General features: G+C 39.6%; 1 protein-coding gene across 3 annotated transcripts in view; it reads left to right on the forward strand.

The window, feature by feature from the left end:
- Nucleotides 1-25,762, forward strand: part of afap1 (actin filament associated protein 1) — a 92,484-nt gene that overhangs the window by 20,879 nt on the left and 45,843 nt on the right. Inside the window, exon 1 of one of the 3 annotated variants that reach the window (XM_084924641.1) lies at nt 21,594-21,859. The exons of 1 other annotated variant lie outside the window; for it this stretch is intronic. In XM_084924641.1, the coding sequence (XP_084780767.1) occupies nt 21,823-21,859 (37 nt within the window). In that variant the 5' untranslated portion in view covers nt 21,594-21,822. Of the gene's footprint in view, nt 1-21,593; nt 21,860-25,762 lie in introns of those variants that run through there. One more of the 3 variants, XM_084924643.1, reaches the window with a different exon arrangement.

A 25,762-nucleotide genomic window follows, 5' to 3' on the forward strand; every position in this document is an offset into this window, starting at 1 on the left:
GAGAGGTGGAAAGTCCCAACACTTTTCTTTCCAAGTCATAATGTCAGTGTTTGCAAAGTGATGATCTTGTAATGGTGCCCATTTAAACTGAGATGCAGTCACTTACTTAGGAACATATGATAAAACAGTATACATAATCAAGACCAAGAATCTCTAAATTTAAGTAAATGAAATGATTTGGGGCAATCAGCTAAATTCCATCAAATGGTAATGAGATGGCAAGAATTTGCAGCAGATATAATGTGAAATGATCTCATCTCCTTTCATGTACCCATGTTCTTTCACCCTTAGCTGGAGAAACGTTCTTGGGTTGTTTAGACTACCATTCTGCATCCTTGTGATTATGTGGTTTTTAAAAGCTGCAGTGTGGTCTTTGTCATGCACTCTGTCCTTCTGTCTATGGCAAGACATATGAAACTCATCACCATTTTCATTACCTCATCATCTTCTCTCTAATACTCCTTTTGCCTCTCATTAGGTTGTAAATCTGAGGCTGAGCTCTCAGGATTTACTGCATAATTTGCGTCTTCAAAAATATGTGTTTCCTTTGGCGGTGTGTCTTCACCTCAAATTCTTGCCAAGGAGGAAAATAACAAAATCTTTTCAATGTTTGGACTTGTTTTCTCAGTGTTGGCTTTTCAAATGGAGTTACCATGGTGTTAAAATCACCTACTGAAAGTAACCTGCCAGGCTGTCTCATAGTGAACCTTGCGTGTCACGTCATTATCTTAAACCCTTCCTATCCTTTGAACCTACAAGACATCTAACTATGTTAGTTCATAAATATGTACTCTGTGAAATGTTATATCCTCCATGGTAATTATCTATTGCACTGGATTTATTGCAAGCATTGGCAGAGCAGCAATGGAATCAATTTTCAAAATAAAAACAGGTCTGTTTTTCCAACATATTCAACTCATATTGAAAGAGGTTCTGTCAGAAAGACATATTTTGTTTGTGCCAATGCAGTATGCCATCCACCAGTTCTCCACCATTCATAAGGGTTGGGTAGTGGATCTGTGAGTTAAACAAGTTGGCTTGGACAGCTTGACAAACCCCTGTCCATAGAGCATAACAGGGCATATCCACAGGAAGGCATACTGATCAGATGCCTAAACTACTGTTTGTGTCTGTGTCACAAAGAAGATGGTGATTTATAATTGATTACTTTGCTACTTTATTGTTAATACAGATAACTGAAATATTTTACTATGAGAATGTATGTTTTTTCACTACAGTTCATCCAAGCATGGTGTATTTGGTTAAACTCTTGAATCAGCTATTTATGAAACTTGTGTTTGTTTTGTACTTTAGAACTAAAGGAGACTACAGCGAGGCCTCTGTAATAGCAAGAATGTAGGCATTTAAGCTTTTAATCAGATAGAGTTTCTTAGCTGAACACGGTTTTCCTTACACGAATCATGGCTTTGTCCTTACATGGTTTCAGCTCGTTTGTGGGGGTTTTTAAGCTACTTTCTTTGATACTTCAAGAACATGTGGTTCCTGCGCAGTTATGTACGTGTTTTATATTACACTGGTTTCCAGTTTATGCCATGTTTGAGATTAGATCTAAACTTCAAACTAATGTTTGTTTTCTTACTATTTCTTGGAAGAGACCAAAAGGAGAGTGTGTACAGAAAGAAAAAAAGGCTAAATGTCTGTGAGAGGTTTGTGTCGACAGATATGGTGGGAGCCCACCATATCTGTCGACTGCCTAAAAACGTGATTTCTAAAGGGGATTTTTTTGTTTTGTTTTTATTTTTGTTTTAAGTTTTCTTTTAGTTGCACATTAACTGACTTAATGGTGCAGTGTGCACAAAAACAGAGCTCATGGAAAGTGCATTTTGAAACCAGTTTCTACAGTGCTGAAAATTCACTCTTTTGGCATTTGTATAAACAAGGGGAAAAAACATCTTGAAGCTGCTGGTCAAAGGAAAATAAATGTGTTATAATCTCTATGAGAAGCAGAAAAAAAGTCAGTTTGCTGATCTGGAGCATGCAGCTTTGTGTTAATACAATGCCAAAATCTTTGGTACATGCCAACAAATTCAGCCCAAAGGTCAAACCATGCAATGCTAAGAGAAATTACAAAAAACCCAAGAGCTGCATTTCAGACTCTACAGGCCTCACTTAACATGTTAAAAGTACAATTAGAAAAAGTTGCATCTGAACAAACAGACAGATGAGGCCAATGTTAAATTGTTTGCCCATACATATTTGGTAAAAACCAATAAAGTCAAATGTGAGGACATCCGTCCCATATCTAAAGGTTTGAATTAAATTAGGTCATGCATCAGGACAATGATCCCATACACAACACCAAACCTGTAGTGGGATGGCTTAAAAAGAAAGAATCAATGAAGTTGACTTGCCCTATGAAGTTTGTGCTGTAATGAGCCTGTTTTTTACTTGCCAAAAGAATATTAGCTGGAGTATTATTTTATAACTTGTCAGCCCCTCTTTCCAATCCAAATATGGTCACATCTGATCTGGATTTTATTAGCAAGTACTAGCATACTTCTGCTGTTACCTTTAGGGGTTTCCTCAGTGGGTGATCTGCCTCCATCTCAGCCTATCCATAGCATCCTTTTCTGTCACACTGCATGTCTCCCTAACTACATCATCTGTGAGCTTCCTCTTTTCCTCATTCCTCGCTAGGCCTGTGCGATATGACCAAAATCTCATCTCCCGATATAAGACATCTATTGTCCCGATAACGATATAAATCACAAAAATTTAACATTTTCTGTAAATTCTGTGAATCTCGGGCAGCTCGACTTGCGGGAAGTGTTTCCAACTGGGCGTCGTGTACCTAGAGTCGAGTGAAACGATACATTTTTAGACATAAGTTGTAACGGCCGCCGTTTTCTTTGTGAGTATTTATTACACGGCGTGCTGCGGGGAACAGCCTGTTCTAACGTTTGAGTCTAAGGTTTATTTTTTTAGCACCTGACGGCCCTTTTTTGCTTCTCATCCGTAAATACTCTGCATACTCTTTCACGTGATTCAGTTTATTTTGAAAAGTCTCAACAGGATCTTGAGCTTTACTGTGAAAGGTTTATGTAGAAAATAAACAAGCGGACACGCGATGGTTTTACCGTCGTTGTTGCTAACGACAACGCATAAAAACAGGTGCTTGTCCATCCGTAGTGTGGTTATATTAAATATAAGAGAAATAGAGAACTTTAAGAAATTAATATAGCCACTGTCACTACCCGATCCGTACCGGAAACCCGATCGGTACCCCGCATGTGTAAAAGGCCACTACTTCCGCTCGAAGCATTTTACGATAGTTACAGGTCAGAGTATCTGTTAAGATGTTAAGAATAATAAGTATCTCTTAAAATGTTTGCAATAATGAAACATTTCAATATAATGTAGACAAAAACGAAAAATAAAAAGATAGTTACGGATCAGGACTCCCCGATCCTTACTGCGCATGTGCAAATGTTTTCTTATTCTTCTGTTTCGTTTAATGGCAGTTTACTCCTAAGGGTATGAGGATACCGCCACCTGCTGACCGAGCGAATGAACCCTATTGTAAACTGTACTAGCGTCATTACAAACGCGTGTTAAATTTGATTTAGTGATAGTCGAGTGTGTTTATGCTTGTCTGTGTGGAGAGGATTGTTGGAATAGTAATGATGATGTCCGCTATCACTGTCAATTGTCAGTAAACACTTAATCTGGCTGATGAATCTTCACGTGACATATTACTAAGTCAGTATTATTAGGAGCCCATCTTACTTTACGTCGCTGTTGTTCAATCGGGGGACGCTCTCTGTTGAGGAGAAAGGCATGAATTTGTTTGTATACGGATTATCCATTGTTTAAATGTCCCGGGCAGTCAAAAAGGAGGCAGAGCTGTTGAGAAATGCTAGGAGCTAACTGGACGCTAACCGTGTCATTCAAATACATAACTTTACTAAGGCTATCCCTCAAAACATTTTATGTACAGCATATTTTCAAAACCCTGACTATAGATCACCTGACCTCCCTAAACTCTTAGTAAATGGACACAACATTACAGCTAACAGTCTAAAAAATTAGGGAATTATTTACTAATGCTTTTTTCCCATATAGATCCAATCCAAATTCCATCTCACATCTGTTCTCAGGTGACCAAAAGAAAGAGATCAGAATAAATTACCTAAAACTTCCCATTCCTCCCAAAGCTAAGGAGGTCCACTGCAAAATACTCTCTGGTGTTTACCCTTCCAAAGAATTTCTCAGACGTCGCTTTGCTATTGATAATAATTCTTGCTCTTTTTGCGATGGGGATATTGAATCAACAGAACATTTATTTTGTGATTGTATATTCTGTAAAGCCCTGTGGATCGATGTGCACTACTGGCTTTTCCCAAAGATTCCAAACTTACTTGAATTTTCTAAAAATGATTTTATCTTTGGATCTCTAAGAAAAGAAAAGAAGCTTGAAAATGTTTTAAATGTAATAATTATTATGGGTAAATTCTTCATTCACAAATGTTGTTTTCTGAAAACAAAGCCATCCTTTTATACTCTTCACAAAGAACTCTGCCTCTTCTTCTCATCTATAAAGTTTATGGACAAAAAACAAGCTCTGGATCTGTATCATATGATTAATGAAATAAATCTGTTAGAAAAACCCCTAAGGTATAATCTCTTTTATGTCTTGTAGTTATCTTTTGTTTTGGTTTTTGTTTGTTTGTTTTCTTTGCTTTTGCTTGGGGTTTTATTTATTTATTTATTTGTTGTTGTTTGTACTTCCTGTTCATATAGAAGATATCTTCTATATGTTGGAATACAGCTTGTTCTGATACTATTTCAAGTTGGAAAAAAAATCTTTGTAGAGATTGCCATATTTGTTGTACATTATATTTTTGTGCAATAAAAAAACCCAAAACATAACTGTCGCAATGTTGGCAAAGAGAGGAAGTGACGTAAGATTTGCACATGTGTGGTACCGATCGGGTTTCTGGTACGGATCGGGTAGTGACAGCCACTACGGTGACCATCAAAACGATGAAAAAATATAACAGTTTATTTTGCGACACCACGAAACAAACGATAGCGTAAAATGAAATGATAGACGTTTTTATATCGTCATCCGATATGTATCATTATATCGAACAGCCCTATTCCTGGCAGCTCCATCTTTAACATCCTTTGGCCAGTATATCCATTATACCTCCTCTGCACATGTCCACATCATCTAAACATGTTTTTTCTCAGAGAAAACCTCAACACCTTCAGCTCTGCCTTGTATGTTTTTTTCAGCATCACCCTGTTGAAATGTACCGCTTCCTTCTCACTCTTGCTGCTGTCCGTCTGTCACAAATCACTCCTAACACTTTCAATACTGCTGGCTCCTTGAACTAGCTTCAACAACTCTTTTGCATAGCTTCATGATATGGCGTATAACCTTTATCCCTCTGTATTTGCTGCATTCTTCATAGCTGTCCTTCATAAAGTACTCAAACACACTATTCTACATTTGTTCATTATATTTAATTTTTTTCCAAAAATTTATCTTTTATCATTATCCTATATGTAGGGTTAGGGTAAGGTTAGAGTTAGCATCTATGATGACTTAGACTAGGGTTAAAGTGTGTCTAATAACATATACTTTAATTTACAAATTAGAAGCATCATTGTACATGTCATGTTTATCTTACAATGTTAATAGAATGTGGGTAATTTTATTAAATTTGAATGGTATCATTTGGTATCATGACCTATTGGTATGAAAAATGCTTATGTGCTTGTATGAACTCTGGAACCTGGTTTCCAGACAGGAAATACAACTGGAATTTGGGTAAATGCTGGCTGGCTGGATGGAGCCTGCTCTGATTATTTAGACCCCAACAGAATGCCCTCTAGCTCGCACACAGAATTACTTTGGTTGGTTTCGAGCTGTTCAATTTTCTACCTGCATGCCAATCAGTGCTGTTTGCCAGCATGATGAATAATCCTGGGTATAAAGGTCAATATGTCCTGCACGAGTCTCATATATCTCTCTCCAATCTCCAAACACACACACACACACACACACACACACACAAAATTATTTCCAGCAACGTCTGCACTATAAATACCATATGACAGTAAGCTGAAGAAGCATGATGAAACCTAACTCTGCTCTGTGTCCCACCTGCTCCACCCTTAATTCTCCCCTTGCACTCAGTGGAAAGAAATGAAGTCATTTCACTTCATTCCATCTCTGGGATCACCCACCACATTGTTGGAGCATATGGCTTTTATATTGGACTGGTGTGATTCCTTGTGCATGATGGATAGTGTTGCATGTATGCTGCACTGTAAAAAAAAATCTCTTCAATTTAGATGACAGATTTTTTTTTTAATAATCCAAATTAGCATCAAGGGAAAAGCAAATTTGTTCAATGTAAGGCCTTAATAACAATATAAGGACCGGTTCCTTTGGAGCAGGGAGTTTTTGTTTCCTGCTGTCCCCAAGTGCTTGTTCATAGGGTGTTGTCGTTGATTGTTGGGTTTTTTTTTTTTCTCTTATTGGAGGGTCTTTAATTTATAACATAAAGTTGCTGTGATTTGGCACTATATAAGGAAAATCAAATTTAATGCTGGGGCCCACACTGGATTGCCCACTGTGTGCTGTGTGAGCAAATGGTAAGTGGACTGAGCTTACTGCACTTTTGGCCGTACTATAAGTTTTTAAATCATGTTAGTGGCATTTAAAATAAAATAAAGTGTTAAAATAAAGTGAGTTCTTCATTCATACTTAAGTTTTTATTCAAAAGAAAGATGGATATTTAGATTATATTTACAGAACGGAATTAATTCTAATAGCCACACTGTTTAAATAATGCAAATAATCCAAACTTTAGGGGAGCCCAATCCATGACTGATGGTGTCCTTGTGTGCATTGGCAGTGTGTTTGGGATCATAGTCACACTGAAAAATGACACCATTGTCAATTAGATGCTTTCCAGATGGTATTCCATGGAGAATGATGATGGTATTTTTTTTAAACCATAACAGAACCTCTACTGTGTTTTACAGACAATTATAGATGCTCCCTGTTCAACCTCCCCCCGATCTCCTTCATAGATAGTAACCAAAAATGTCAAATTTGGATACATCGCTCCATAACCCCCTTTGCTGCTGATTTTTAGTCCAGTTCTTCTGTAATTTGGCATAACTCAGCCTTTCCTCCCTGTTTCCATTCCTTAAGAACTGTTTCTTGACAGCCTGTTTTTAAGGAGATGACTTTCAGATACTGTTTAAATGTCTAGATAATATTAGGCCTGCCACTTGTTCTGTTGCAGATCAAGCCAAGATATGCCACGTTTCAGCTAATATTTCCTGGGAATCACATTGTTGACGCAAAAATATTATTTTATTCCAGTCAAACTCAGTTATCAGTTAAGTTTTTTGTATATTCAGCTAAAGAAATTGCAAGAAATTATGTGTTTTTGTGACAAACTGCTATTAACAAATTGCCTTATGATACAAATTAAAATGGATTATTTGCTCAACTGTTTGTTATGTGTTGACAAAATCTTCATCTCTTAATTTAAGAGATGAAGTTTCCCTTTTTCATCTTTGAATGACACACAGGTCGGTGTTATGTGGCTTAGGAAAAAAATCCTCTGAAAATGTTCGAGACTGGACTGGAAATTACTGAAAAAGCAGGCAATGCCCAAGCAAAAGTGTGGAAAACTATTGCTCAAGACCGCAAATTAGAAGACAGCCTGGCTCTTGGGAAGCAAAATATAAAGAAACAAGAACTGGCCTAAGACTTTTGCACAACACTGTACCTAGCCTTGAATAAACTCATACTTCTTCTTCTTTTTTTTTTTTTTTGCCTGTCCCATTTGGTTCTTTAGTCGTCAGAATTGTTGTCTGAAGACCAACAAGGATACCCAATGGATTTACTTTGCCAAATGGATCATCGCGGCCTTGCCGTATTGGTCCATTTGATCGACCTTTGTTGTTATTATTTATTTTATTTTATTTTCAGTTGTTACAGACGGGACAGACATGACTGAGGGATAGGAAAGGGAGAAAGAAAGAGGAAGGAAAAGAAAAACAGAAGGGAAGAGGGACAGTGAGAAAGGGCACTTAAAAAGAGAAAGAAGAGAAAAAAAATCTCCTGGATCACCTGTTGAGAGAAAAAGAAGAGAAAACAAGAAAAAAAAAAAAACAGCAACATACTAAACACAACACCATCACGTTAATCTAGCTAAATGTAAACAGCAGTAAATACTAAATTTTGGATGTTGTTGTGTAGCAAGCAGGACCGACAGCGCACAATGTGCTTGGAAATAGCACCAATAAAGGTGTAGTTTATGTCTATGAACAGTGAACACCTGTGTGCACACCTGTGTGGATCAGCGCGCTTGTATTCAAAAGGTTTCCCCATGTAATGATCTGCTAGAGGGTGTAGAGAGCCATAGCCCCGTCTCCCAGGGCATGAAGCAGGCATGGAGGAGATCCAGGCTCCAAACATCCAGAGGCCCCAGAGTGCGAGAGCCCAAGGAGGACCACCAGAGGGGCATCCGTGCCACCCTCCTGGGAAGAGCTGAGGAGAGCCCCAGATGAGGGGTCACCCAGTAGCCACGGAGCAGAAGCCAGAGGGGGCTGCAGTGGCGTGCCCGCCGGCTCTGCCGGCAGCCAGCTGTGCCAGAGTGAACCGAGCCGCAGGCCCAGAGGCCGGAGGCCCGAGGGCCTCCTTTGCCCCGGAAGAGGCCTGACCGAGCAACAGGCACCAGGCCCCGCCAAGTAGTCACCGGGAGTGAGCTGGTACATACCTGAGCGCCCAGCCCCGGACACCAAGAACCACCAACGCACCGACCCCTGAGGGCATCAGTTACCGGCCGCCCCGATGGCCAGCAGAGAACAGGGGTGTGTGAAAACCCCAAACCTCCCTCCTCTCGCTCATGTGTAGTGTTGCTGCGTGTTGTTCTAAGGTGCATTTAAAACACGGGAGAGCATACTTCTTGCCATAAGTCGTATTACTTCTGTAGATCACAGAATGCATGTAATAAATGCACATGTATAGCAGAAAACCTAAAACTCAGAAATCAAGTATGTTTGGTGTCCAGGCCTGAGCAGGAAGCCCCATCCACTCTTCGTTCCAGGTCATCCTTCACCGAACCATCTGGCCTTTCAGAATTCATGTGTGAACACACGCATGTGTAAGTGTGTGTGTGTGTGTGTGTGTGTAGACATACAAGAACATCTGCTGCCATTTGCAACAACCACCAGATTTTTATTGTGTGCGTTTCCATGTGTATTTGGTTAGCTCCATTAACAATGTATGAGCAAGTGGACAAACAGCCCAACAGAAAGGGGATTTTGGGTGGAGGATGCTGACTCACAATGACTACATTTACATCAACATTAAACAAGCAAAACGTGTGAATATTATGATTTCTCAGAACAGTTCAGTAGAGGAAATCCAGTCTGATCTGACAACTGGCTGAAGGGGTGCCACTATACGCATTATTTTATAATGTCATGAAACATTCAGATGCAAATACCACAATGTCTGTTATCATAATGTGATGTCTGCTGACATTTTCAGTGATTCTGTCTTTATCTCTTAATGAGGTCTTAATTATGAGGTTTTCTCTTGTGTGCACTGCCTGTTCAAATCTTTCAGAGCAACTTTAATCTGGGTTTTGACTCAATAATTCATTCACCTCTGATTCATCTTTTTGAGCTGAGTCTTGGTAGGTGCTCTAGTGCTCATAGGTCCTGTTGAATGGATCACTTCCAGTTCAAATGTTACTTTCACACAGATGGCTCTTAAATTATTTAAGAGCCATCTGTGTGAAATTTTCCTATGATGCAAAAATATAGTCGATTCATTAACTGCAAGCCAGCCTTTCCCTGAGGAAAACAGCCATAAACCACAACATTTCATCTCCATTTTTAATGGATGAAATTAATTATTCCACTAAAAACTTTGGTCACTGCCAAGTGTATCTACTATTCCCGTGGCCAAACAATATTCAGAGAAGATAATACCAAATATCTGGTCTTGACAGTGTAATCTAACTGTAATGCTTGACCATGCAGGTTGAATTTATGCTCTCTTTCAGATTGTAGAAACATGTACTTTGACACCAACAGTTACCTACAGTGATGAAACTGGGGCTTCTCTGAGAAATTGCGGATACTACAGGCAGTTCTTGTGATTGCAGATCTATCGATATACAGGGAGTGCAGAATTATTAGGCAAATGAGTATTTTGTCCACATCATCCTCTTCATGCATGTTGTCTTACTCCAAGCTGTATAGGCTCGAAAGCCTACTACCAATTAAGCATATTAGGTGATGTGCATCCCTGTAATGAGAAGGGGTGTGGTCTAATGACATCAACACCCTATATCAGGTGTGCATAATTATTAGGCAACGTCCTTTCCTTTGGCAAAATGGGTCAAAAGAAGGACTTGACGGGCTCAGAAAAGTCAAAAATAGTGAGATATCTTGCAGATGGATGCAGCAGTCTCAAAATTGCAAAGCTTCTGAAGCGTGATCATCGAACAATCAAGCGTTTCATTCAAAATAGTCAACAGGGTCGCAAGAAGCGTGTGGAAAAACCAAGGCGCAAAATAACTGCCCATGAACTGAGAAAAGTCAAGCGTGCAGCTGCCAAGATGCCACTTGCCACCAGTTTGGCCATATTTCAGAGCTGCAACATCACTGGAGTGCCCAAAAGCACAAGGTGTGCAATACTCAGAGACATGGCCAAGGTAAGAAAGGCTGAAAGACGACCACCACTGAACAAGACACATAAGCTGAAACGTCAAGACTGGGCCAAGAAATATCTCAAGACTGATTTTTCTAAGGTTTTATGGACTGATGAAATGAGAGTGAGTCTTGATGGGCCAGATGGATGGGCCCGTGGCTGGATTGGTAAAGGGCAGAGAGCTCCAGTCCGACTCAGACGCCAGCAAGGTGGAGGTGGAGTAGTGGTTTGGGCTGGTATCATCAAAGATGAGCTTGTGGGGCCTTTTCGGGTTGAGGATGGAGTCAAGCTCAACTCCCAGTCCTACTGCCAGTTTCTGGAAGACACCTTCTTCAAGCAGTGGTACAGGAAGAAGTCTGCATCCTTCAAGAAAAACATGATTTTCATGCAGGACAATGCTCCATCACACGCGTCCAAGTACTCCACAGCGTGGCTGGCAAGAAAGGGTATAAAAGAAGAAAAACTAATGACATGGCCTCCTTGTTCACCTGATCTGAACCCCATTGAGAACCTGTGGTCCATCATCAAATGTGAGATTTACAAGGAGGGAAAACAGTACACCTCTCTGAACAGTGTCTGGGAGGCTGTGGTTGCTGCTGCACGCAATGTTGATGGTGAACAGATCAAAACACTGACAGAATCCATGGATGGCAGGCTTTTGAGTGTCCTTGCAAAGAAAGGTGGCTATATTGGTCGCTGATTTGTTTTTGTTTTGTTTTTGAATGTCAGAAATGTATATTTGTGAATGTGGAGATGTTATATTGGTTTCACTGGTAAAAATAAATAATTGAAATGGGTATATATTTGTTTTTTGTTGAGTTGCCTAATAATTATGCACAGTAATAGTCACCTGCACCCACAGATATCCCCCTAAAATAGCTAAAACTAAAAACAAACTAAAAACTACTTCCAAAAACATTCAGCTTTGATATTAATGAGTTTTTTGGGTTCATTGAGAACATGGTTGTTGTTCAATAATAAAATTATTCCTCAAAAATACAACTTGCCTAATAATTCTGCACTCCCTGTATCTATCAACCCTATTTTAAAGAATCTCATTGACCTTCCTGTAAACTCTGGATGGAAAAGAGAAGAACAACAGAGTTAGCAAAGAGTTAACTAAACAGAAAAGACGGAACAATTTTTCTTTGTTTACTGGTAAGTTAACACTTCCAGCTGGACCTGAACCTTGTGGACATTACTTCCATCTGTTTTTATGCAGGGCCTGGAGCTTTTGGAAAACCACCAACTACATTTAAAAGCAGGTACCTAAAACACTTAGATTTTTAAAATGATATATTTTCTCATTTTTATTACCTATTACAAAACAGGGTAATAGAACTTGTTATTACAGTGATAGATAATATAGACAATCACAGTAAATCTTAACCTACGTTTGTGTGATAATTTACTAATAAGTTAATCAGCGGATTGTTTGGAGCTTAATGAGACATTTTATCCGTATATATGTGAAAACCATTTGTGCAGATAGATATCTGAATCAGAGAGAGACAGAGCAACGGGAAAGCTCTATTTATGCACATACAGTACCTAAACTGCTAGATGTTTTGAGGGAGGTCCATACTGTTAAAGGACCTGGTCCATTCTTGACCTAGTTTTCCTGCCAGCAGTACCCTTGTTCAGTCTGGATGAAGGCCATGGCTCCATACACTGCTGTAGAAATATCAGATTCAAGGATCACCTTCTTTAAAAGCTTTCTTACCCTGTGTATGTGCACTATTTCAAAGTTAGTCCAATTTCAGCTCATTTCAATCTTATTTATATAATGCCAAATCCTAAAAACCAGTTACCTAAAGGCACTTTATTTTGTAAAGGTAAAGACCCTCAATAACTCAAAGAAAACCCTGACAATCATATGGCCCCCAATGAGCAAGCGTGTTAGTGACAGTGGGAAGGAAAAACTCAATTTTAATATGACGAAACCTACAGCAGAATCGGGCTCAGGGAAGGGCGGCCTTGTGCCCCAACCGGTTGGGGATGAGTAGATATGGACAGGACAAACACATCCTATGGAAGGCAGCCAGAGATAATAAGAAATAATTAAATGCAGAGAGGTGTATAAACACATAGTGGAAAAGGTGACTAAAGAAGAAATACTCAATCCATAATAGAAATCCCCCAGCAGCCTAAACCTATTGCAGCATAACTAAGGGAGGATTCAGGGTCACCTGATCCAGCCCTAACTATATGCTTTATCATAAAGTAAAGTTTTATACCTAATATTAAAAGTAGTAATGGGGTGATACAGTACAATAAGGTCATCAAGATGAGATTGGACTTGATTATTCAAGACCTTGTATGTGATGAGCAAGGCTTTAAATTCAGTTCTGTATTTAACAGAGAGTCAATGAAAGGAAGCCAATATAGGAGAAATATGCTGTCTCTTTCTAGTCCCTGTCAGTACTCTTGCTAAACATTTCGGATCAACTGAAGACTTTTCAGGGAGTTTTTAGGACATCCTGATAATAACAAATTACGGTAGTCCAGCCTGCAAGTAATAAATGCATGAACTAGTTTTTCATTATCACTCTGAGACAGGATGTTTCTAATTTTGGAGATATTGCCCAAATGGAAGAAAGCAGTCTACATATTTGTTTAATATGTGCATTGAATGACATATCCAGGTCAAAAAATTAGACCAAGGTTCCTTCTGTTACTGGAGGCCAGGGTAATGCCATCCAGTGTAAGAATCTGGTTAGAAACCGTATTTCTAAAATTTTCAGGGTTGAGTACAATAACCTCAGTTTTATCTGAATTTAGAAGCAGAAAATTAGAGGTGAACCAGGTCTTTATGTCTTTAAGACATTCCTACAGTTTAACTAATTGGTGTGTGTTATCTGGCTTCATGGATAGATAGAGTTGGGTGTCATCTGCATAGCAGTGAAAATGTATGCTATGTCTTCTAATGATACTGGAAGCATGTATAATGTAAACAGAATTGGTCCTAGCACTGAACCGTGTGTAACTCCATAATTAACCTCAGTGTGTGAAGAGGACTCTCCATTTACATGAACAAATTGCAGTCTATTAGATGGATATGATACAAACTGCTGCTCCATCCAAAGTGGGATGGATGCCGTCTCTCCCATCAAGACCAGATTTCTGCCAGAAGGTTGCCCAATTATCTGTAAAGCCCACATCACTCAGACAGCCAGCAATTTCATTTAAAGGAGAATGTGTGGCTAAGCATGTCACTCCTGGGCCCACCTGGGAGGGGACCAGAGAAAACTACAGAGTCTGACATTGTTTTGGCAACACCGTTGGTTGCACACAGAGTCAATATTAATTTTAATGACCTCCGTTTGACGTAACCAGGTGTCATTATTGCCCATATGAATTTTAATGCTCGGAGGAAATCCTAGTTCTACAAGTATTCACACTGTGTGTAGGGCAGTGTTTCCAAACCTTTTGGAGCCACGGCACATATTTCAAATGAGAAAAATCACACTGCACCCCACCAAACAAAAATGTAACAAAAAGCAGACCAGGAATAAGGGACTTGGCTCGGTTTGTCCCCGGTATACCCTTTTTGCTTTCTTCTGACCACTACTCATGCTAGGGCCTTCATCTGGGTCTGGATTTTCTCCACGATCCAGATCAGATTAACTACTTTTTCAAATATTTGTCTATTGCTTTTACGTGCTGCGTTGTCTCACTCACAGCATGACTATTATGTTGTTTCTTCTTTGTCTTCTTCTGTTTTACTGGCAGTTGGCTACCCATTTAATTAGAGCAGGTAGTTGTACTGCCCTCTAGTGGAAGAGAATGCTCTGCCTGTTACTCATGCCGTTCGCTTAGGGTACTAATCAGGTGGAACCAGATAATCTTCCACGGCACACCTGATCATTTCTCACGGCACACCTATGTGCCGCAGTACAGTGATTGGGAAACACTGGTGTAGGGGTTATAGTTGGTGTCACAGATAAGCGTTGAGTAGTGAAGCTCATCCCTTAGTCAATTTCAGTTCACAGAGACCTGAATCGATTTGATTAAGTTCTTAAAATGTATAGTAAACTAATTTAAAAAAATTAAGTGACATTTCCTAAAATATACAAGTGTACACATTTAAGGCTGAACTGCAAATATTTCCTAGTTGTCATTTGTCTCAGGTGATAGCAATAAGAATGTCGAGAGTTAAACACTCAGTTTTGGAACCTTGCCATTTATCTTCATATTTTGGGTGTTTTATTCTTTTGTATTTATTTATTTGTTAACAGATTAAGCATTTTAAAGCAGAAAAGAAAAGGCAACAGAAAAATACCAGACAAGGTTGACAGGTAATCCTGGATGCTGCGCCAGTTAAATAAACAGTCGTGGTTGTGCTGATGGATATTGATCTTGGGAACTGCCAATAGGGGTTGACTGCACCATGGAGATCACTCAGAGATCTAAAGATATTTTTGGTTTTAATATCCATTGGCTCATTTTTCCTTTTAGAAAAATGTTAATGTTTAGATTATTGGCATACACTGATGCAGTGCTATAGTGGAAATATTTGTTTTATCCGTGACCTATGCAGTGGTGCTTAATCAGCATTATGTAGGCCAATTAAAAGTTCATACCAAAGAGTACACCACACATAAACACCATATATAAAGTTGTAAAAAAAATATTGAGTAAATTCAATATTATATTGTATAATATTCGGACACATCTAGCAGTTTAAAGGAATTTAACATTTTTCAGTTCCGTGATGTGCATCATGTTTCCGTTTAGTTGTCCAAAATGTTCACTGGCTCTACTCTAAAGACATGATCCTTACGTAGCTATTCCGAGAGCTTTAGACCATATCCCAAGAGTTGTTATGATTGGATTGGCTATGTCAGAGTATGGTTGCCAAGGCCTGAAATATCTTTCTTTTTTTGTGTTAACAATAACGATTTAAACTGGAAAAAAAAGAGTACTGTTGTATTTAGCCACACTGTAATGGATCTTTTCACAAACCCACACACCTACACAACCGTATGCATTAACTGTATAGGTTGACTGTAATGATGAGCTACACTCAAGTGTTGCCTATCTACCACACACACGCACACACGCACGCACACACACGCACGCACGCACACACACACACACACAGAGCTCACTGACTGCAATGAGAATGATGATGATAATGGGACTTCCAGACCTGGACATTAGAGCTGGCTAACTTCTCAAATGTGACGCACTGCCACCAGAGATTTATAATGCCTTGACGTCAGCATTCCTCATACACTTCCCGTTAAGAAAGGTGAGCCTGCATTGGGAGTGTGTGTATGAAACAATACCATTTACAGTGCTGTCCCAGCAATGTGAAGCCTAGTTGATACTGATTTACGTCTTCAAGCCGTGTTTTATTTTCAAGTACTTTCAGGCCTTTAAAAAGTAGTTACCCCTGGCCCATGGTTTGTTATGGCAATAATGTGAAACATCTGATCATTTTATGAATGCTTGCATGTACATAATCATGTAAATGAAAGTGATTGTGCCTGCTACTGGATGCATTGTGAAAGCGGCATGGCTTGTTTGATGGGGATATTGATGTACCGTGCCTGTTGTAACACAGGCAGCAGGAGTTCTGGGATCCATAGGAATTTCTCCGTTCCTAACCCATAATCAAGCACAATGGATTTGAAACAGGAAAGAAATGTGTGGTTTTCATTGTGTTTTAAACTTTATCTAAAGCCTTAAGACCAATAATTCTTGATTAACTAGCATATAAAAATGAGATATTCTACATGTCTGGTTGGCAAGAAATAGTGAATATATTCCAAGTTGATTCCATTAGTTGCTGCTGTGGTCTTTTTCTTTGCTTTCTATGCCTGTGAGTGAAAATTGCTTAAAGATTCTGCAATAAAAGGAAAAACTCAGATGACTCACATAGCTGAATTTGCTTAAATATCAAAGTAGTAAGAAAAGTCCAGAAAGCAGTGCAGTCTGAGTCACCCAAGTTTATACATGAGGTTAGTGTGTAGAAATCACTGTTGCTGTTGAAGTTTCTATAAAGTTTGAACATGTTCAAAACAAAGTTAGAGTGTGGGTGCACCCACAGTGCCCCCACGGCATGTTTGCTAGGAAGGAACACACACATTTTCATGAACAATAAAATGCATAACAGCCCACCCTGACAAGTCTTTCCATTCTATTTTGGTCAAAAGAGGTGTGTGTGTGTGTGTGTGTGTGTGTGCGTGTGTGTGTGTGTGAGAGAGGAGGGGCTATGGCTGGGCATGTCTTAGTGCACACTGAGAGGTGCTCAGGTTGGCTGCTGTTTTGACAAGCATACCTTTTATCAAGTAAAGGGGGAAACACCCAGACTCAAAACAGCCAAACCACGGACACACACACACATGTACGCACACACACACACACACACACACACGTATACACACACATATGGATGACCTTGCTCAGAGAGAGTTAGACCACTTTCCTTAACTCTTAGCCCTCTGATACTGCTGAAGCAACACTGATAGTATGTCTGTTACATAAATGATCATTCTGCTATTGAGTCAACTTTGAGAAAGTTTCTCTGGTAATTCCTGTTTTTGTGTACATTCGTGATTTGAACTGTAATGATCTGGAGTATTCAGAATATCTATGGCAGCCAAGACATTGTTCATTTTTATTTGCAGTGAAGACACACTGTGGAAAAACATGAAATTATATACAAAAATTGAAATGGGGCACTTATAGCAATCAATTGCAGATAATCTGCAGTTCCCTTCCTCATTGGTTTACGTTTTACAAAACCAGCTGGCATCAAATTGTTGGTGATTTTTTACCACCAAAGAGTTACCAAGAGTTCATTTCCTTTGCCTTCTTCAAATTCAGTAAAGCAAAGAATTTCTTGACATTGTCCAAAATAACATTTTGGCTTGTTAAATATAATCCATATATAACGCCTGATAATTATGAGCAGATGTCTGATGAATTCAGGAAGGCAGTTAAAGTGGGGGAATCCCTGGCTGTTTTTAGTAAGGATCCACAGGGGTCTCTAGCTGATGTACAGAGCTCACAAGATCTTATTTTTGTTGCAGTTACCTTGCTAGTCAGTCTGCACTTTTCCTTATCAAAAAGCTTCACAGGAATAATGGCATATACAATCACACCAAGTCATTCATTTAGTCCCAGTATAAGTGTTTGACTGAGTCTGGCATGACCATCCATCCTCTGGTTTGTCATAAGACCCTGACAGCACCACACTCCACCAGTGGCTTTCCACATTGCAAAGACAAGGCGAGCCTTGTCCCAAAGCCAAACCATGTGTCTTAATTCAATAACTAGAATGGGGGATGGGTTGGGGAACTGGTATGTATTCCAAGTCAGATGTCTATCTTGCGACTCTGGATTTGTCACTTGGGCTATTTGATTTAGTTTCTGAACATATGCAGTAGGTGGAATCTTTTCATTATTGTACAAATAGAGGTGGCTTGTTGCTGTTGTTTACAGTATATACATTTTCTCCCTTTTTTCCCACGAGTTTATGATGTAATGAAAACATTTATGGATAAAATATAGGATATGAAATATTCAAAGTTAATGACTTCTGTCTGATGCCATGAATGGGTGGAGTGAGGTGAAAAGCATTCGGGATATACATTTCTAATAGTAATGCAAATGGACTTGTGCTGTGGAGTACAAAACTGTCACTAGTTATAGATTTTGATAAACCTCTATGGCATTAGCCGCCGACAGTAATAAAACTTTAACCCAAAAAAGGTACTGCATACTTAGATCATATGTGGTAGATCCTAACCAGTTTGTGATTGGTTACTGGCTGTGGCTACTCGCCAGGTGAAATTGTGGGTCCTGCACATAAAAACTCTTCGTGATTGCTTTTCTGCTAGGAGGTTGCTACAGTCACTTGTAGTTTGCATGGAAGATGCCGTCTTGTCTGTAGACACTTGCTATTCACTCTCGAACTATAGTTATACTTCAATGATGTTGATGCAAACAAAGAAAAGTTGTGAAACACATTTCAAAAGGTACAACTTTTACTCTGAAGGTAAACATTCTCAGTTTCTCATATGCATTGCACATTTTGCAGTTTCACTATAATTTGGCGAGTCATTTGTAATGGTTTGACTGTCAAGCGCTGGACCTGCTAGTGACAAAGTAATCAAAAGGAGGTTTTCAGTGCCGTACTGTATACCTCATTGTGCCTATTTTCATGCTAGTGAGACCAAGCAACCATCTGCAACCACTTGCTGGCTGTGGCTCAGGGAGTAGAGCAGGTCATCTGCTTATTGGCTGGTGGTTTGATCTCTGGCTACTCGGACCTGCAGTCTTTGGTAATGGATGCACTGGAGAGCAACTTTTGTGAATGTTAGATAGAAAGCACTTAGGAACAGACAAATGTGCTTGTATGAATGAGTGAATCAGGCATGCTGTATAAAGCACTTTGAGTGCTCAGGTAGAGTAGAAAAGCCCTATATACGAATCAATTCCTATACCATTTATTCCCCTACCACTCAAAGAGTGGTTGCTAGGCCTGCATGAATGGGGCTTTAGAAATCAATTTTTACAACGACTGCCAGCAACCAGTTGCAACCAGTCAGGGAATACACAATTTTCCCTCATGTTCGGTACCAGATGGTTTCTAGGCTTATCTGATTGACGTCTTAACCTGCAAAATCCTCTGATCATTAAGCAGAGAAAGTGGATGTCTGATAGTCTAATTGGTCAAAACATCAACGTTTCATCATCAGCTTTAACATTTACGTGTTTGTGCATGTGTATTTTCTCTCACTAGGGTGTCTGAATAACTTGACAGGTTGATGACTGACTTGGATAGGGAAGTATCCAAGTTATTACAGTATCTCAATCTCTATTAGATTTAATAAAAGTAAGTGGGAAGAAGACTGATGTCACTATTGACTTTTAAAGAAACAGAGCCAAGTTAACTTTCATCCAGTATGCAATTTCAGTGGGATCACACTTGCGCATACACATTACACAAAAGAAAAGTGTGTTTGAGACTCTAGACTTGAGTGAAGAATATACAGTCTGGTGCTTTTTCACTGTAACTCGTCTATCCTTTCATCACTTATCGCTACTCACCACAGGCTGCCTCTCCATCTCATATCTCACCCTTATAAGAGTCTCATAACTCAACCCGAAATCCTCCCACTAGATTTGTCCACTGCAGTTAACTGACTTTAGGATCATCTAGTCTGCATACTGCCTTACAGTGCACCAACATACCTCCTGTGTTTTAAGCTCAAAAGAGTTTGGCACTAGCAAAGTTAGTTGCAATGGAGGTAAAATCCAAAGGGTTTTATGTTCATGTTAGCCTGCTGTTCATTTTGACCGGTGTGTCCAAAGCAATTGTCTCTGATAACACTGTTTTTGTGTGTGTGTGGCCTTTTGCTGTCTGTTGTGTTGAACTTGAGGCTCTATTGCCTGAGGAAAATTGGCAGCAATCCTGTGTGTGAGTGGAGAAGATTTTTTTAAAAAAGCAACTCATATTTCTGAAAAGAAAGTTTTAGTCATAACTCAAACAAAGAGAAAAATAAAGTGTTATCTTCTGGTAACTTTTATATCAACAGTGGATCAAATCACTATGTGTACTGTGTAAGGGATCATCAACTGGGAATCCAAAAGATATTATCACCCTGCTCTCGATTTTTAAATAATGGTGTTTATAATAATAGCGCTTGTTATACTTGTTTGTGATACAAAATGCTGTTGTGACCCTAAACAAATCAAGCCAATGCCAAAGTATCAAAAATTGCATTTCATCTAGAGCCCATGTGAAGCTGAGATGTCAGTTGAAACCACATTATGTGTCTTATTCTTTAGGGAAATGCACTTCAACAGCCTCTGCCAGTCTGTGGTTCTTCTTGAACTCGTGAGACCAAAAGGTGATCCGGCACATTATTCTTTCTCTCCACACTGCACACTGTTCCCTTCCTCACAGTCTCAAGTTCCACACTGAAAAAGGGCAGGGTAGAGCAAGTCTTTCCTTCCCCCCTTCCTCCTCCCCTGATGGCAGATGGGATATTGAACTCAGACTGGCTCTTGTTTGCCCCTGGGGACTAGGACGTAGGGATCAGCAGCTTATGGTAATGCAGTGTACTGTAATTAGCGAAGGCATCCAATTGTCAAGCAAGTTTGTGTTTTTTCCCCCTCAAAAATGAAAGAATTTGCACATACATGATTTACTACTGCAAAGAACCAACATGAAAGAGATTTCAAATCATTTTTTGTACACAGTGTGGCTCTAAAGGTGTTGACATGCGCACCAAACAAAACATTTCTGTGCTGTGGAGTGACTGCACCAGGAAACAAAATGCTGTGTAATCAACACCCCCGGCCCAGTTACACTGGGATTTCTGGAATTCTCACATTAAAAAGTCACCCTCACTCCACAAGTAAAACAATGTGGAGTGTTGCTTACCATCTGCAACTTCTGGGCCACAAGAGTCAGCAGCTGTTGAGATACATTTTCACACAATCCTAGTAATAGTTTGTATATATTCAGAGCAGATGAAATAAGCTCAATAAAAGTGTGATCAAAGCATATGTAAAACACACACACACATATGCTTTCAATGACACGTGCCTTCATGTGCGTTGGTTTGGTGTTTATTCCTTCGTCTTTGACTCGATTAAAAAACGGAAAGAAAAGAAGCATATTAAATTAATAAATTGCAGCATATTAAAGACAGTACTGGCATCTAAATTATATCAATCTGCCTTCATTCTGAAATCACATAATTTCGAATAAAACAGGCCAGAATGGAGATTATAAAGAAAAGCAAAGGGAAAATCTCATAAATCCAGCAGAGCTGTCAGTGCAGGAAGATTGGGAGCGAGCGAGCGAAAGAGAGGGAGAGAAGGGGGCGCGTAGAGACTTTTGGTTAAGGAGAGGGGAGGAGAGAAGGCACAGGGAGGGAGTAGGAGAAAGATCCGGGGAAAAACTTTGAAAGGGAAAAAAGACGTTTCAGTGGCCGCCGGTTAGCTAGGAAAAGGACAGTCGGAGGTAGAAAGAGGAGGCATAGAAGACAACTGCGTGCCTGTGTGGATTTTTACCGCTGCCAGGAAGCCGCTGGGCACGCGCCTGCTCGGGACGGGGGATTATAGATGAGCTTGACTTTAAGATGAGGAGCGAGCCCATTCTTTTCACTTCCAGCAGGGGTGAGTGGCTTAAGCTGTCCATTTTTTACCGTGAAAAAAATGAATGCGGCTTGGTTTTCTATTCAATTCAATTCAATTCAATTTTATTTATATAGCGCCAAATCACAACAAAAGTCGCCTCAAGGCGCTTCATAGATACAAGATACATAGATTTCTAGCAGCAATAAACCTATTAAAATGGAAGGTTGCTTAAAACGACTTTCTTACGATGTATCTCTTGTACAGTAGGATCTCCACGACCACGACGTTCAAACTGAAAGTCAAGAAAAGCATGATTTTTCCGGGGCTGCTAGTGTACTCACTAACAAAGATTACCGATCGATAACGTTTGTTTTGGCTTTCTTGCCAGCTTTTATTATTCTTTTGTTGTAGTTCAGATTGTGTATTGTAGAAATCTGTGATTGGTGCACGTGCGCCGTTCAGCACATACGCAAGCGCAGAAAAAGGCCACAAATGAATAATGTTTCTAAAAGGTATGCTGAAAGAGGGCACGGGGAAGAGACTGCGGAGAGACAGTTGGCTCCTCGCAGTGTCATTAGGGTTGTGGTCGCGTGTTAAGTGTCTATGTAGTATATGGACTTTATGCCGGACTCCGTTCAGTCATCTGGCAATTTAATGTAGCTCTGACTACAGAAATGAATCCCTTTATAAATGAGAAAGCAATCTGTTTTGGTGATTCTGGTCTTCAAGAGTTTGACCTCATAATGATGTGTAACAGTAGTTAAACTGATATAACTAGACTCAGCTTTTGGGCTGACTTCATTGCTGCCACCAGTGAAACTTGGTGGTGTTATCATACAATTGACAGAAGAATACCTTTCATTGGTTCACCTATTAAAGGTGAACCAATGGAAGGTGCTCTTAACAAATAATGTAATTAAAGCTCATTGTACTTTACAAGCACAGGCAGTACTTTTTTCAGATATTTCACCATTTTATCGGTTTTCATTTTGTAATTATCCCCTATTATGCAACCCAATTCCTTTATTTCTGGCATGGAGCTTAAAAGCAAGTCTGTTTCTTATTACCTCATTGTTGCTAGACAGCAGATCCACATACATCAACAACATGTGCAGTATCCGTCTCTGAAAATAATCTTTAAAAATCAGAGTACTTTCAACAGTACTCAGAAAAACTGCTGCATAATTCTGAGCTGGAGGGTTACTCTTACTGTACACTTGGAGCTGAGCAGTTAGGGGATAAATTGAGGAGTATTACCCTTATCTTTGCCTGCCTGAGATTTTGAGACAACAAACTCTGGCTCTCTAGACTTGGTTGCAACAGCAGGATAACGGTAAACCAACCTATTTAGTCAAAAATAGTCACTTTGTCACTGTGTACACTAACAGAACTGTTTTTTTCATCTTCTTATCCATTTAGCTTTATACAGCTGGCAGTACTCAGACAGTTATTAAACAGTCCAGGTCAGCGTTAGGGCAACTCCACCCTGAAGTCAGAGGTTTTCTAACACAACCCTGGAATGACAACACAAATGCTCGATATCTCTCACTTGTCCTCATGTGGTTGTGAAGTGAGTGCACAATAACAGGACCAATGCTAGCAGCTGCAAGGGTTTCGGGTGGCCCGGCAGTGCTTCAGTGCCCGGCATTTGGTGAGGTTTGTACAGACATCTATTGTGTACTACTGAAGCATGCAGTATATAATATTTTTGTTTAACCAGTGTGGACATAGAAGAGCCAGTATGCAGGTATAAAATAGATATCACAACTCAGCTAGGTCTTCTAGTTTCCCAGCTCAGGATTTTCTATGATACAGTAACAACACATACTGCAGTCCTTGCTGAAATATAAATAAGGAATCTTGATTTACTCTTAATAATACTAAGAAAAACTGATTAGGGCTCCTGGAGTGGAGCTTTGTTCGGTATTCTGGAAATAAACCCAACAGGTTGGTTTAGAGTAAACATTGTCCTCATGCATTCAGAGGAATTCAAAGAATTTTTTGGGGTGGAGTAGTATTAATTTATGCTTTTTTTTTTTGTTTTATTGGTTTATGTTGTTTTATGTTGTATTGGTTTATGATGGTGTTCACTGATTGGAACTTCTCAGTTTAAACAGTGTTGGGAACACTGTCTATTACTAAAGGGGCCAGCCATGAGGTTTTACCTTCACCAATCTCCATGCTAAAAATACTTTGTCTCTGGATTTGTACAGGCTGCTTTAAACAATATGCAGGACAGTGATGATAACTATGGCATTTGTTTTTCAGGTCAAAATGGCACGCCTGATAAAGGGCAAACTTGTCATTGTCACAGACTCTCAAAATTAATCTTCCTCTTTATCAACTTAGCTGTGAATGTATACAACATTTTAGTAAAATACCTTAAAACTGCAATTGATAGTTCCATGGTTTTTCTTATACATTAGTTTGATGATCTTCTCTGGCATGCCCCAAAAATTTTAAGTGTGGCTTCTATAATTTTTTTTTACTGGGGTCATGTCCCACCATGAATTCCTGCTCCAGGGTGAAGCTGTCAAGTGTGGAGATCTACTGTAAAACACTCAGCAGAAATGACCTATTGTGATGCATACCAGAGTGCCATTGAAAAGATTTTTTGTCCAACGCAGTCATCACTCACCACCTGCCCTGTTTGTCAGAATTGTCTTCCTGCGATTTTTCTACTTCCTGAAAATGAAACCCAAGTTCTAAGACTGTCCTGACACACTGGTGGAGATCTAGTGCAAGAACAAAGGGACATACTGGGACTTCTACAAAGTGACCTACAAATTGTAGAAGCTCAGAAAAATAGTACAGAAATGCACAAGAAGATGATCTTGAATGGAGATCAGTCAAATTTAGCTCAGGTATATTTTTTCTAGATAAATCTTTTTTTTTCTTTCTTTTTTTTTTTTTACCTTGCTGCAGTTGTGGCAGTTTGAAACAGTGGAACAGTGTTGATTGATACTAAACATAAAACATACAAAACTGCAGTGACATTTTGCAAACAGTAATGACTGTCTCACTATACAGCAGTTTAGTGATAATCAATGCATTGCTGTTGTTTTTGATGCTGTTGATGTTGTTTTACTAGCTTCCCTTTGTCTATGCTATCTGCCAACCCTAACCCACTGGATCGGACGCAGGTCACAGCCAAAGACGTTAACCCTAACCCTATCTTAACCTGTACTCTGGGGAAAAAAAGTGGATACTTTTTAAAATATCAATTAGGGAAATTTTTTGGGAGAACCGTTTAATGGAAAGCAAAATTGCATACTTTAACTATCTAGGTCAGAGTTGGGATCGTTACCAAATATTACTTGGGTTAGCAGTCAAATTTGAGCAACTGCTTGCTTCTAAAACATCTGATCATCTGATCTAATGGACCCTGGCTTGCTTTCCTTTCTATGTTGTTTTGAGCTGGTGGTGGATTTGAGGCAATAATAGCAAACCAAAGTCAACGTCAACTGTCTCTTTTAGCAAGTCCATGCTCAATAGCTCTCCCATTTATGGGGTGCTGTGCTTTGGGGGCAAATACAAGTGTTAAAGTGTTTATTGCCACTTATTATTGCAGCTTTCCTCACAGAAACTCTGAGTCGACAAGCAATTAATTGGAGTGTGTGTGATGTGGGAACGGTGGGTACATGGTGTCACCGTACTGGCCTGCCTCGCTCATTTGGTTCTCCTTCCCTGCCTCATTCACCCCAATAGTGATTGAAGTTTAAAAGCTTTCATCTGTCAGACGCGTGAGCCCCTTCCTTTTTTTTGGTGATGGATCCCAGCAGTGGAGAGGAGAGATGAGGAGAAATGACTTTGTAATTTCTCCCTCCTTCCCTGCAGAGTTGGCCTGTCAGTAAGCTGGCATGTGGGAAGAGAGACTTTAATTTTGGGCCGACTAATCATAGCCCTCCCAGCCTTACCCCTGTGTCAATATGCATCTGGAAA

This window comes from Perissodus microlepis, chromosome 3 (genome assembly GCF_051167445.1).
Source record: "Perissodus microlepis isolate ML-2025 ecotype Zambia chromosome 3, ASM5116744v1, whole genome shotgun sequence".
NCBI lineage: Eukaryota > Metazoa > Chordata > Actinopteri > Cichliformes > Cichlidae > Perissodus > Perissodus microlepis.